At 37.8% G+C, this 15,779-nt stretch overlaps 1 protein-coding gene across 1 annotated transcript; it reads right to left on the bottom strand.

Annotated features, from left to right (window-relative positions):
• Positions 1 to 1,926: 1,926 nt before the first annotated feature.
• LOC148543577 (putative F-box protein At1g67623) lies at positions 1,927 to 2,649 on the bottom strand. Its single transcript, XM_088498576.1, has one exon. It carries the CDS (start codon positions 2,647 to 2,649, stop codon positions 1,927 to 1,929), a length of 723 nt encoding a protein of 240 aa, XP_088354702.1.
• Positions 2,650 to 15,779: the final 13,130 nt, after the last annotated feature.

Genomic DNA, 15,779 nt, shown 5'->3' on the forward strand with positions numbered 1-15,779 from the left:
AATTTGTTTGTATTTAGACATCTCTTCAATGAAGGAACACAGTCTCAATCGGATCCATGACTGTCAATAATCTAACCATCATGGAGGTGTTTTAACTTGGAAAGTTCATGACATGCCATTCCTTTTCCTCCCGTCCATTTCATCAACTCTCGTTTTCTACTTCCCAGTCGGGCTGAAAGATGAATTACACCTCTACTTTGTGCTATACATTTTCACGCAGCTTTTAGCAAGTGAAGCAGTTGTGTTTGTCATGGAAGTTTTTTACATTTTTCCGCCATTCATGTTTTTATTCCGCTAATAATCTCTGCGTATTAGTTGTAGGTGTCATAGAGTGGGTAAAGAATGTAGTCGTCTTTTTCCCTTACTTGCATCGTTGCATTGCACTACGATATAATGTTTTATGCAGTTTGCCTTTCGTATGGCAGTTTTCAGTTTATAAAATTTTTTGTCGCTGTGCGTGATTCTTCAAATTATTATCATTAATTAAGTGTGTGTCATTCTCAATCCCCAATTGCACCAGATCGTATGATTCTTGTGGTTTTTTGTCGTTAGTTACATTGGGTAAGTTATTTTGTTTTCAGTATAACAAATTTGTCTTTTTAACAAAACGCGTATGACGTAGTCGCTTTTCATAATTAGAAGCAATCTTTCATTGTTCAGTAACGACGTTTTGTCTTTTTATATTTAAAAAAAAAAGAAGCTTTATGAAGTAACGTTACGTTCTATCATAATAGGAATGTAAAAAATCAGAATGAACAAAAAATCATCGCTTTTCAAGTTAAACTTGTCGATTTGTATAAATCTTAGCTTGCATATACCGGCAAATGTTCAGATGTCCTGAACAGAGGAGGAGGGTAAATGGATTAAGGGATTAAGTTGCTAAAATCACGTATGAAAAACTAGACTTCGCTGAGTTAATAACAGTTCACGTCGAATAATAAGCTGATGTTCTGCGTGAACTGAGCATTAGACTAATTAATACAATAGAATATACGATAGATAAGTAAACAAGGCAAGACATTCGAAAGTAAGACTGCTACAAACCAGGTAACACATGCTTGTAGGTGCTGTTACATGTAAGGTTAAGAGGAGCCTACCAACCTAACCAGAGTTAAGAATAGGACGAGGATGTTTACGAAGATAAACAGGATAAAGTGGTAGGGATTTTGTTGGCGGCGGCTCTGGTTGGATCGGTTGCTTTGACGGACAGTTGAGTGGTTGTCCCCTCCTTCAATTTGACGTTGCTCCTGTATACCTTGGTCGATAGGTAGTAGTTGCTCAGGGATCTGTGATGGGTTGTGTCGAATGGATGCTGCATGCATTGGATGCACTACAGAACCATTGTCGGTGAACTGAGTCTGTAATTGGTTGGCAGATACGAATTGTTCGAACGCCAAACGAGCTTCATCGAAGGTTTCGTAAGACTTATGGAGGTTGCCGCTAAATTCGTTAACTTGCCTATGACAGCCCGGCCAGAAACTATAGATACCAGGGACCCTCCCTATGAAAACAACATAGTATTTCTTCTTGGCACGGACCATGTTGAGATTCCAAGTGAGAGTATAGATGGGAGGTTAAGAGGTTGCGCATGTTTAAGATGGGAGGTTGGTTTTGGTGGTTTTTATAGGCAACGACGAATGTGCCTGTGATTTGAACGGGAAATTAAAATTTTGCAACTGTAATATTTCCAACGGTAGGAAAGTTAGCGAATGTGGGGCTCACATGTGTCGTTCTGATAGGAGCATAAAGCTGCCTAATTTTGCTTCGATGATGGGCAGGGTTGCTATTGAAATTAAATATTATGAAATAATCTATAAACTTCGAAACTTAATTACCAAAACTAAATATAAAACAAGTGGGAAATTCAATTGTAGCAAGTCATTTATTTAATGTTTAATATGCAGGTTGTAATTAAATTGTATTAAGTCATGGGAGATTGACGAAGGCTTGCAGGTCGTAGTCTGCGCGACACTGGATGCAGGGGATATGAGAGGCCCTGCCGAAAGCATGGACGGAGTTTCGCTCTGCCGCACGTCTGCGATAATCATATAGAAGAGGCATGTGGCCCCTGGTGGAGCACGTAGGTGAGGCACAGACAGTGTGTTGTTCTTCTAAACGGGGCATTTGGACCTCACCTGGCCACGATACTGTCAGAATTGAAAAGCACCTCGCGTTACTGTCAGCGAGTAAACCAGCCGCATCAAGCTCCCGATACAGTTCCAGCCCTTTTTGTTTTTCTACATTGTTGTCCGTGCGAAGCATCAACATCATGCTCATTGCGTATTTGGCTGCTGCATGGCCTCTACTTGATGCACTGTTCAGCATCCGGATGCCAACGTTTTCGTTGCGTCTGATGAAGAGTTCCCGCAGTGCCTCCCGAAACAGAAGCTCTGGGTTGCCAGCTGCCATGCAGCGATCAAAGAATCTATTTGCCTCCGGGTTGAGGCACCACCACCAGGGCGTAGCATGCGGGGGTGGTATGGAAACACTCCGGTGAACGATATCGGCCTCTCCCGCATCGTGTGCAGCCTTACAGCTCATTCTGAGACTGCACAGGGATCGGATGGAGTCTGTCGCAACTTTAATGGTTATTGCTTCCCATATGTCGTCCGGAATGAAAGCGATATTTGAACAACAGTCGATTGTCATTTTCAGTTTGTTCCTGTTGGTTCCTCTTTCGATGTGGATGGGGATACGTCGTTAGAGTATGGTGTTTTGAGTGTCGCATAGGAGTGTAGATAGGCTCCATATTTATAAGTCCACCTATCCCGTTGGAAACCTGAACCTGAGTGTAGCGGATACGTTGTGAGTATCGCATTCGTTATATTAAACGTTAGAGTAAGCGTAAGTGTAGTGTTTTGAAAACTGAAAACTGTATGGGGAATGGTATTAATTATTGGAAAAGAATAGATGAACCAGAAAATGTTTTAACAATGTTCCCCTAGCACTATCCTAATTAAATTAACTCTATTAATGTTATTCTATTATAATACATTGTTCACCCGTTCTTAAACAAAAGTTGTAAATATGAGTTTATTTTTGTTAAGCTGTTGTTGTATACATTATTCCACGTGCAACTAGTAGAATGTTAAAGTTTCGGGCAGATACTTAGCCGTTTAATATTTGAATAGTTAATCGTTAATTACTTGTGTTATCTGCATAGTGCACGGTAGTTTAATATCACGTATTTGAACTTCGTGTTTTTGAAATTTGTTTTCTTTATCACATAGAGAGGAGATGATGAGACGCGTCTAATGAGAGATCAAAAAGCGTTCAATATTTGGTGGAGGGTGGGAAAAACGGTTAGGTGAGGTTAATGCATTTATTATCCAATTTAAAGCCCTGGGGAAGCGGTGTGACTGTCTAATGAGATAAGTGTGTATACATAATTGGATTGGAGAATGTGATGGGGCACGCCATATATAAATATATATAAGTTTGATGTTTGAGATTACTTCGTTGTTGCGGAATTTGTTAATAAGATCGAAGGTTGTTATACATCCTCCAGTGAGTGAGTTGGTGTTCATTGGGTTGGAACAATGTGGAGCCCCAGCGTTGGTGATGCAAGTGGTTCTTCCGGAGGACCTGGCCCTAGCGACCCTCTCGGCGACGACGGTAGGCGGTTTCACATTATCTTCTTTCCCGGTTTTCCTTTACGTCTGCTCATTGTTATTGTTTTTTGTCATTTCGAAGTCTAGAAGTTGTCCCCACCGTGAGTCCTGACCAGTTTGTCATCACGGAGGACCTTGAGCAGACGCTGCGGAGGGCATGCGACGCCCTTAAGACAGGGCCTCCAGTGTTTAAGGCCCGCGATTGCGTTTCCGTCCATGGCGTCCGCTACTATGGGTTTGTGGTTCATGTGGTGGGCCCACCCGACGGAATCAACTTTGTTGCCTACGGCAGGTTCTCGCGCGATGAACGCATGGCCAGGCAAGATGCCGCTTTATCATCCCTACAAGCGGTTGTTGGAGAGTCAGGGAAGGAGATCCTCGACTACAATTACTACGTGGCTAAGAGTTGCAGGGAACGTGTTGTGGAGTTGGAGCGGATATGTAGTCTGTCAGTGGACTCCCGTGTCGCTGAACTGGAGGCTGAGAACGCTCGCTTAAGGGAGCGCCTGGCTTCTTGGGAGACCTTGCACGGCCGTGGATAAGGTTGGTTTGGTGTTGGGCATACCCTTAACAGTTTCTGGGGATTCGGGTTTGTTGGTTACGGTTCGTGGTTGACGGTTTTAGGGTTTGTGGTCAAGGGTTTCTTATTCATGTTTTTGGTTCCTGACTCTAACATCAATCTAGTTATTACAATAATATGTAATACTTACAATCTATATGATATATTATTTTCAGTCCATATATAGTCATGAAGGTAGGCGTTATTTTGTTATAGATTACAGTGCATTGCTTTCAAATGATGTTAAATTTAAAGTGATTCCAGTGATGGTAGAAAATTTTTTTTGAGAACGTAGTATACCATTTAATATGGAGTAAATTGAAGAGCATACAACTTATTATCATAAATGTGGAAGCCGAGACGGCAGAAAGTGTTTAGTTGGAGTTTGTGAAAACAGTTTATGGACAATTATTGTATTTATTATGGAATTGCAATAACTCCCTCGTGAACTGGTATCATTAGGCAGTTCCAATTGGAATGGAGACGGTTAGGACGTGTTTTGCGCTTTGCTGTTTGGTGTTTGGTGTTTATGTAGTCAATATATCCCTAGTTTTGTTATTAGTAATTTTCTAAATTAAGTACCCGGGTCGCTAATAACAATAAAATTGTTTTTAACACGTTGTCTACCTCACAATTTTGTAAACATATGCTGCACAGGTTTTTTGAAAGTTCAGATATTTTTTGCGTTTCATTTTTAATAATGTGAAATGTGTTAGCAACATGAAAATGATTAGGTTTGTTGAGTTTATTATTATTCGATCTAAAATTTGTCTCAAGAGATGGATAGTAACGATGCTTGAATTTTTTTATTGATGAAACAAATAAAGTTAGAAATAACATTCTTATTGTGGTTAAAATACAATATAACTATGATGCTGGATGGGTAAAGAACAATGGAAATTAATACTTAAAAATAACACGCAAACATTACGTAACGAACCTTAAATATTAAATATCGAAATCGGGTTGCATATCGTGAATTTTAAAATGGGAAGTTCTATGGTGGCATTGGTTTCGGTGGCTGAAGATGGCATAAGTTTGACCAACAAGTAAAATATTGACATTTGGCAAAAAAATTAAATCTATAATAAAAATGATTTTCTCTCTTGTAATTCTTTATGATTATTTTTATCAAAATAATTTTTTATAATTATTTTTATAATTATAAAAAATAATTTCAAAAATATAACACCAAAATAATTTTATAATTATATTTATAATTATTTTATTATTATTATTTTTTTTTTTGAAAAAGAATTTTTATAATTATTTGAACTAAAATAATTTTTTATAATTATTTTTAGTTTTTTAGTATTTTTTATTATTATTATTTTTAGTAATTTATAAAAAATTATTTTTTTAATCATTTTTATTATTATTTTTATTTCTAAAAATTAATTTTTATAATTACTTTTTTGTAATTTCGAAAAACTAACACCAAAATGACAAGAGAAAGAATATTATTTCGGTTTTAGTTTTCCAAAATTACAAAAAAAATAATGATAAAAAAATTTATTTTGGTAAAAAATAATAATTAAAATAATTAAAAATAAAAATAATTATAAAAAAATTATTTTAGTAAAAATAATTATAAGAATTTTTTTTTTATAAATAAAAATAATAATAAAGTTATAATTAAAAATACATTTAAAAAATTATTTTAATATTTTACTAAGTTATTTTTGTTATTACAAAAAATTTATAAGAAATTATTTTGATAAAAATAATGATAAGAAATTATAAGAAAGAGAGAATCATTTTAGTTTTAAATTTATTTTTTTTACCCTATGTTAATATTTAATTTGTTAGTCAAACTTATGCCACCCTTAGCCATCAAAACCAATGCCACCATAGAACTTCCCTTTTAAAATTCATACTGTTACCATTTATGTGGATGACCTCAAAATTCAAAAATAACAACCTAACAACATAACCTAAAATTTAAAAATACCAACCTAAATAAAAAATGTCTATAATTTAAGACAATAAGTTGTAAATAACTTAAAATTTAAAAAAGTTACAACGTAAGCCACTAACGCAAATAAATTTTTAGATTTTGTTCTCTATATGCTTGCTAAAAAAAATCGATGGAATAAAAAAAATGTAAAGGGATCCGTGACTATCGAGTTTGTAGAAACTGAAAGAGTTAACTATATATTATAGGGTAATTAACGTTCCAAAAAATACATGCATATCGCTACGTTTGGTTAAATATATTGTAGTTATAATGTGATTTTAGTTTCGTATAAAACTATAATTTATTTCTCCCATGTTTAATTAAAGGGTGATTTACAACATAAGAAGAGTAAAAAGGAAATTCTAATTTATAAATAGTGCAAATTACCAACATAATGTCTTCATTTATTAGTAATTTTTTTATTAAATTCAATCACATTACAAATTTTTTAGCCTAATAACCTAATAAAGCACATAAATTCAAATTAAAATTTTTCATATATCCGAAAATAAAAAATTTCCATTTAAAGAAATTTGTTTTATTAATTTTGAGTGGCAACTGGCTACACCATAATTTCTTCTTGGGTCCCACGAGGCAGGCAACCAATCGGCTTCTAGCAGAAGACTTCATCAAAAGCCCACGGCACATTCTTCTAGGTACTGCAATTCTCAATACATCTAATGAGTTAGATAAGATCTCCACCTCATATCCGCCTGATTCATAAGCTATCGACTCTGAACAGGTTCTTCTAACTCAGAATATCCCCTTCATCCACTGTGTTGGTGCCCTGACGAAGAGATGGCCGAAGCTCACGCCAAAGGTGACGGCCTTAGGGTTATCAAAGCGGCCGGAGAGATGTCGCGGCCGATGGTAGGTTGTCGACTCCGCTTCTTATCTTTGCGATTTTTTCTTACTCTAATCGCGGGATTTTGTTTTATCTCTTACTCGCACTCCTCATGTTCCCTTTTATGCAGCGTCTGCCTATACCGAATGGGCTCCTCCCCAAAGATAGCAACCATCTATACATTACGGTCGCCGATGGGTCAAACCATTCTTACAAGATTGCATGCACCCCCAATGGGTGGAAAGAGATCACTCTCGGCAGGGGATGGCAGAGGTTCTATCATGAATACAAGCTACATCCATCTAACATTCTGCTGTTCAAGCACAAGGGCAGAGACGACTTCAGCGTTCGCATCTTTCAGTCGCCGGGTGTGGAAAGGACGTATGATACGACGGGTGATGACTCCGGCGACGAAACACCCCCCCAGGCGCCCAGGAAACGCACAACCACTACTGAAACGCCCCGGCGTCGAATGGGATGTATCAATGTCCCCAGGAGCTCGGCTGCAGCTGAGGTGGAGCAGACTTTTCAGTCCGAGCACCCCTTTTTCATCATGCACATCACAAAAAGGCTATTGGGCATCCACTTCCTGGTAATGGCTTTGTCTCTACACTCTATATACACCTATTTCTTTCTTTAAGTTTGGGGACCACATTATCTGTTTTATTCCCCTTAATTACATATGATTGTCCATTATGATTTGGTCAGCCAAATGTGCCGCACCTTGGAGACGACGTCAACGATGATGCCATTGTAAATCTGAGAGCGGGGGAGATCTCCGTCCAGGCAGTCTACGGAAGATACGTGGGCAAAAGAAGGCGCAATTGTGGCAGCATTAGTCAAGGGTGGGGGGATTTCTTGAGGAAGTGCAACATAACTGTCCCCAAGCTGGCCGTCTTTGAGATCTCCCGTACCCAACCTGAGGTGGAGCTGTTGGTCCAATTTGTTGATTTTGAATGAATCAACATGGGTTAAATAGGATGCTGACTTTCTTGTTTTGGATTGTCCTGTTTCATTTGTCAAAAACTTTTTGTCCTGCGTTGTGAATGGTGATTGTATTGCGACGGCTACGCTTAACTCATTTTGTTCCTCTTAAGTTTTTCTGTCCTTTAACTAAGTAGTTTTGACATAATCTGTGTGCCTTAGATTACTCTACCATATGAATTTCTCCAGCGCGGTGCAATCATCTCTTTAGTAGTTGTTTTTGCTGTTACTCTCCATTTTTGTTCGACTGTGTGCACTTTTGTGAGGAAGAGCCAATTATTCTGCTATGTTATATGTTTGGCATTGAAACCTTAGTTAGCATTGGACAAGCGCATCATATTTCTGAACTGTTTTGTCTTCGTGCTTGACTATTACTGTTTAACATGGGTAAAAGTGGAAGCTTTCCATCTTTCTCATCGGTTTTTCTTCTTCTACATTGGTTGAGGGTGCAGGTTCGGTTAATTGTTGTAATGGCGTCACCATAATTTGATCCGGATTACAAGGCATGAGTTTTCCGATTAGTTTACTTGCATGCAAACAAACAGGTTCCTCGGTTGGAAGTAACCCACAAATTTTTTTTAATATCTATTGTTTATCGTTTTGCAGATTACACTTTGGTATGCACAATTTCATCTCTGCTTAGTTGTTGCAGGTGTAAAACGTTGGGTTCAACACTACAATGTTAATTTGGCACAGTTGCATAGCATAGTTGCATCTCGTCTAATCAGTTCATAGAGCATTAAGCAACATCAATTTTATGTTCTTTTTTCGCAACACATTAGTTCAACGAACGATCTTTTAATCAGAAAAACTTTTGGGAGACACTAATACACCAGTAATTACCGTTGCACACCATTATCGTTTCACAATCTAAGCACGGGAAATCATTAGCAGATTAACCCTAACGTAATGTGTTTCTCGATGCCATGCTTCATCAGGACATTGAAGATACACAATGATATACAAAATATGTCAAACATAAAAGTCTTGACAACCCTACATAAACCTCCTCCTAGAGACACGGAAATAACAAAGTTTTAGGTAACCAAGGGATTAGCAGGAATAAAGCAACCTTTATCGCTGGGTTGTTGCCATGATTTTAACTTCGATCTATGGGGTCATACAATCAAGGCTATTGTCGCAAATAGATTCAAGCATGTGTATCTTAGACTCTAGCCTCGTGATCTCTTCCCGAAGAACCGCGTTTTCCCTCTCCAGAGACTTAGCACGAAGATAGTTGAAGTCTCTGACGTCATTACCCGTGTATGCTAAAAGAACCCACAACATGCTGAACGCAGCGTCCTCCCTCGCGTCATCCTCCAGAACCGTGTAACGACCCTTCGCCCGTAGGTTTGGCCCAAACGGGTTTCCAGGGATTATAACATTGAAAGCATAAATTGGTCCCAGCTCCCGGTGGAATTTTTCCTCACGAAAGAAACACGGGCTGGGTATTTTAGTGTCGTAGCAATACATTGATAGCCAGAGCTCCATGCTGTTGCTAAGGGCGAAGTTATGCGACACACACTCATCCGCCGGGATCATTGGTGCTCCTGTAAGTTTTAAAAAAAAATTAGCCTGAATTTGGAATTGTTTGCCTGTCAATAATAAACTAATTGTGAATATAGTGACATTCATGGAAAGGTCATTCTGAACTTTACCACCAACAACACAGGCAACGCGCCCTTCGAATGTTGGTAGGGTTCGGGGCGTCCGCATCGGTGATTCGACTGTGCCCGTTTCGGACATCATTTCCGCAGTTGCCTCCTTGTCCTCCTGCAGCGTTTCCATCCTTGATTCGTAGGCGTGAAGTGCCATGACGTAACTGTTGAACCCTGCGTACTCTGGTTCGGGGTGGCCGAGAATCTGCTTGTTGGCTTCTTCAAAGGAGATGTATACTCCCGTGTTGTGACCCTTCGTGACAACGAAAAAGGTGAATTGCTTCATGGTCTCCTCCATTGGGTCAAGACAAGCTAAGGGAGGCTGACTTACTTTTTGGGTTTTTACGGTGGGAGGATTTGGGGATTCAAATTTTGTTTGGTTTTGCTTCCGCCCCCGTCATCAGAAATAATGTCTTTGTAGGGTTAAGCAGTCTTCCTGGGGAAGCTTTGAAAATGATATTTTGGGTAACAACACCCTCAAAAGCATGAAATCAGCGCCTCCTCTCTTCACTCGCGTCACATCAAAATCTTTATCTGATTGATGTGTCAGTGGTAATTCGACACACGTACCCTTCCCGGCTCATGTAGGTGTTGGCCAAGTTGATACAAGAGTTTGTGCTGACGTGTAATGAAACTTTTAATGCCTACTTCTACTGCTCCCCTAAAAGTACCGGGTTGCGTTCAGGCCTTGGCAACTAGGTTGGTAAAGGCTATCAGAGTTAATTTCCCTGAAAGGGAACTACGGTACGTGAGTGCAGACGATGCTTGGTTGCAAATCCATGCTTTTTTATGGGCCACAGACTCGTGCTAGGAGGAGGGATTTTGGTTCAAATCCGGTTATTTGTATTGAACACAGTTGCCACTTCAATTCGAGATTTATATACATTCGAAGAAAAAAATTATACAGAATTTCAAATAATTTGGAGACAACAAATTGCATATTGATATTTACTAATGATATTTACTTGTAACTTGTATGTAACGATGATGGTAATTTATATTAATTCCCATTTCAAACCTTAGATATTACTTTCTGTTTTCTGTTTGTCCTTGTTTTATTGTTTTAAACGTTATATCTACACTGAACAGATATGACAACCGAAAGAAAAAGTAAAGGTTAGCAACGATTTTTTTAAAGTAATTTTTTTTATTTTCAGATTGGTTCTTTGAAGAACTTTTGTTATTTTATATGGAGAAGAGGATGCAGTGATACAACAATGTGGAGAAGAGAGATATTTTACATATATATGGTGCTAGCAGAAAACAGACCCTCCGTTTTCAGTTTGAAAAAAAATAAAAAAAGTTAAAATTAAAATACGGACGGTCCGATTTGTAATTTAAAAAATAAAAAAAAATTTTAATGTTGAAATCGGTCCGTCCGATTTCCATTTCAACAAATTAAAAAAAATAAAAAATACAAATCGGACCCTCCGATTTCGTGTTTATTTTATTCTTCAAGCAAATCGGACCCTCCGATTTGTGGTTTATTTTTTTATGAAACAAATCGGACCGTCCGATTTGAATAAAACACCATATAAAACAAATCGGACCTTACATGTGTGTCTTAATATTTAAAACCTTTCAATATTATTAATTGATTGTAAATTTTTTAGTTGCTTAAATTTACCTTCTTTTTATTTACTCTGATTTTGGATGTATACATAAATTTAAAACAACAGTACATCTAGTTGGATATGTTTCTTTTTGTTTCTGTGTAACTTTTTTTAATAAATGGGTGATTAAAGTACAGCTTACAAATGAAACTTAAGCGGATCGTAATTTTTAATACGAGAATGTTGGCAGTAACTGTGATGTTACGCTAACAAATGTTATCTTCGTTACTGTAACGAAAGCAAATTTCAATTTTAACCTAAAGAAACCAGATAATTTAAGCATGATAGTAAAATGGTTATGATGGAAACATATTTATAACGAGGCCTGCAATATTATTTTGTTGGAAACTGGCAAGGCTTCCTGGTAGGGAGCTGCAGCACGGCCTTTGTTTGGCATGGCGTGTTCCGGTCTGTTATAAAAAACGTACTGGGCCCGAGACATTTAAACGCTTTAAAACGTTAATGGCCCAGACCCAGCACAAGTAACTGTATAACAAGCCAGAAGTGTTAATAAATATCTCGGGAGGCATCTTCATAATGTGGGGCGTACACATCACTTCAACGTCGATAATAAACTACTCATCAAACATAACTTTTTTAATTTAAAGTGTCACTTATTTTATCTTACTATGTATAACAAGTAGAGTCAGCAAGGAACACAAGATGAAAAAATAATTTGAAGATGTTAAACACGACTTACGTTCAATAGTAAAGTTCGGCAAACGTGGACAAACAATTAGTTACGTTTCGCTGTAAGTGTAGATATATGACATATATGGTTACGGTTTTTGGCCGTTTAGAGTAAGATATTATTGGGTGATTATGTTGGTTTGTAGCACATTGCCCACCAATTAAGGGTTAAATTTGAAGATAGCCCAACCGTACTGACAACCCGACTGAAATATTGATATGTGAATCGAGTCTCTTTTCTTTAATGTTCCTCCGAAAGTTGCCAAAACCAAACCTGTTATTGAACCGGTATGGTGAGTGGGTCACTGGCTCAATGCTTAAAGCAGTTGTGCTATATAACATATATTAAATTATTTTCAAATATAATTACAGAAGAGAACCCCAACATGGTTGCGTAAATTATTCGAACGACCCAAGTAGTGCCGCGTTCAACAATGCGAGCATTCATTTTTTGAAATTGGAAACTACATAGAGCCGGCAGGTTTCATCGAGTTAGTCAACTGCTGCCAGAGTTTAAGCGGTTTGAGTATTTATTATAATAACAGAGGCAACCGAACCGAGGTCACCAAACGTGCTTTGGTCTTTTCTAGCCCAATAGGGTGATCCGGTCCAGTTATTACAAATGATGTTTCATTTATGTCGTTGCGTTTATGAAATTATCTTTAATTAACTATACAACCCTAAACCGATGACATGTATGCGGAATTATTTTAAGATGTGCTTAGGGGTGGAAATAGGCAAGGCGGCCTGCGAGGGACCTGCTGCCTGGCATGTGTTTGGCCTGGTCTAGTCTGGCCTGATAGGAAATAGTTTTAGGCTCAAGCTATTAAATAAGTCTATATTATTTAAAAGGCCATGCCAAGTCATTTGAAATAGGCTCTTGGGCCTGTCAGGCCGGCATGTGCCAGCAAATATATATATAGAGACTTTTATTGTACTAGTTGAAATGCTAGTAAAAAGATTTGATATTGGGTTTGCTTTCTTATAATAATACCTTTGTCAACTAAGCCATTTGTCTCTTTAATTAGATATGTGTACTTTGCATCAATGTTATCCATATATTTATTAAGTTAATGTTCTGTAACTTTAAACATTAAAATATTTTTTAAACTTAATTATGATTTAAAAAAAAAAAAAACAGGCCTACTGACATGCTTCAGGCCAGGCCAGATTTAATAACAGGCCAGGCACAATCTTCATAAAAAAACCTGTACCAGGCAACAGCTCAGGCTATGGCCAATATACTCTAATACAGGCCTAGCCTGTTAAGATGTAACCCCTGACCTGGCCCGGCCTGTTTCCACCCCCATGTACAATTGATTTTATAGCCAGTCCGCCCCGTTTGTCGAGATTGTATTCGCCTGGCTGCATGGGTTGGGATGGGTTGGCCCCCTAAGGCACTCCTTGTTAGCAGTGTTCTTAACTTCTCACTCAAGTTGTTGCTATCCTCTGTGAGAGCCAGGTTGGCGGAGGGAATAGTTGAATGACAGACACGTCCAGAGTTTAATTTGTTGTGAAATGCATATACTTTGTTCGGTTAACAAAAGTTCAATAAAATTGAAAATATCAATTACGATTTACTTGTATTTGCAAATTTAATTATATTAAGGCTTGTTAGTGTTCAAAACGAACCGAATGAAATTGTAGTATTTATCCACGCTTATATTGAATTTACTACATTCAATAAAATGATAGGGATGTGTTTGTTAAAATTGTGACTTTCGGTAAAATTAAATCCTTTTTTGAACAAGTTAAGTATTTAACCAAAAGTAAATATATATTTCAAAATATTTATTTGCCTTCGAAGGTGCTGCACGTTCAGCCATAAATTAATATTATTGTTGCATGGAAAACATGTTTAACATCTATCCAATACTTATTTAAACAGAATTGCATCAAAAACTCTCTTTATTTCAATAATTGGGCCCAAATAGCTTTCCAGCAAAATCATCTTTTTCTTATTAATTGGTGAATAACCGATGAAATTCAATACAATGAAACTGCGAAAAGTTTTTTTATTACTAAAGTTAAAAGCTTTGCTCGAATGGTCTTAAAGTCAAAGTCGATCCAAATGAAACCGATATTACAATTACACCCATACCAGAACCGATTTAAACCGAAATAGTTTAGATTTGATCTGATTGGATTTTTGTACATACGGCTGAATTGGAGCGGATTTCGGATCGACTATTCATAAAGATTCCAATCCAATCGAAACCGAACAATGGCTGATTATATTATTATATTAACACATTACTTAAGATTTTAATTATTAAATGTTTAGCTTAGTAAACATGTCTTTGACATTATGCATATATGAGAATTACTGAATTAAAATTTAATGTTAAAATTGTTATTTAATATTTAGTTTTACAATTATATATTTTTGATCTTATGTTATGTTATCGTTGGAAATGGCAACCTGTGGAAGGCAAGACTGTTCGAACTCTACACAAAATTGCAAGTGAATCAAGAAATATATTGTGAACATTGAGTGTTTCCACACAGATTGTCAAGGGGTGGGTAGCACAGAAATAGGTGGGTCAACCTGAAAGGGTCACATCAATCAATGTTGGCACAAACGCTTCAGTCATGGGATCTGTATAAAATCAAATCTTAGCTTAAGCAAGAGTGTAACACACAACCAAAAAGAAAGCGTAACCACGGTACTCCAGCCAATTACCAAAGGCAGACATTACCCTAAACGAACAAATGGCGATAATGGACGACGGGGAGAATCTGCCGGAGGAGTCCCAGGAGACTGAGACCAATGATGCGTAAGTTAAATGTTGCTTCGTCTATGTTGCTTCTCCCCTGTGGGTCTTCAGAAGCTTACACCTTCTTCGGCCTAAAGGGTTTCTCAAAATAGTGTGTTTGTTCTCCGGTTAAGCACTTTGTTTAATTTACTAACAATTTTGACGTTGTTTTCCAGCGTTGTTCCCGCGATAGACATGGAAACCCTTCCCAAGGCCTCGGTCGCAGATGGAACGTCGACCCTTAATCTAGAGCTAACGATGAACGTGGTACGACTGAACCGTCTTTCTAACATTGGTCTACCCTCTTACCTTTGTACGAAACCGGAGTGTGTTATAATGTTTGTGTAACATTTTTTTTTGGTACAGAGCCCTAATGGTGGTCAGGGAGAAAACCTACCTGAAGATCCCAAGACCCAACATGATGGACTACTGCTCCTCGCAGTGAAGCTGCTCGAGGTACGTGACCCGTTTTTTTTTTCGTTCAAGAAATTTTAGTCCAACTATGTTCGAAGACATATTTATGAAATGTGCCTGGGTTTGGAACAAAGGCACCACCTTTCTTAACATATATTTGACATGCCCTATTTCAATGAACATGTGGTGATCCATTTATCGTCCAAAATAATTTTAATGTCTATTGTTTGACCCGAGCAACAAAAATATCCCACGTGACCATGTCATACCAACACCACATTTGACCCATTCTAACATGGTGGTTAGGTCGAAAATGGTATTCAAATGCGATGTTGTTTGATGTTTGTGTTTTTTGCTTTCTTGACTGAGTACACAGAAGATCGATGCGCGGACAGTTGCTTTGGAGGGTCGCATGTCGGCGCTGGAGCGACCAACGTACCAGACGGGGAAGTCCGTTACTGAGATCCATTCACTACTAACCACCCAAGGGGCGAGTCCAACTTCAGCAACCGCTAAACCATCCACAGATAAGACCACAATGGCAACTGATCGTTACCCGGAGATTGAACCCAACCTAATAGGGCAAAGACAAAGTTTAACAGCTGTTACTAAGGATATTGGATCACCAGCAGAACAAGTGAAAAGCCTGGAGAAAGGAAAGTGGTTGGCCATGACATCTGTTACTCCGTCGCT

Source organism: Arachis ipaensis, chromosome B9 (assembly GCF_059453495.1).
Source record: "Arachis ipaensis isolate K30076 ecotype BB chromosome B9, ASM5945349v1, whole genome shotgun sequence".
In the NCBI taxonomy this organism is placed as follows: Eukaryota; Viridiplantae; Streptophyta; class Magnoliopsida; order Fabales; family Fabaceae; genus Arachis; species Arachis ipaensis.

What these genes read in the sequence shown, in the direction of transcription:
- LOC148543577 (XM_088498576.1), bottom strand. Translation starts at nt 2,649, where the DNA reads ATGACAATCGACTGTTGTTCAAATATCGCTTTCATTCCGGACGACATA.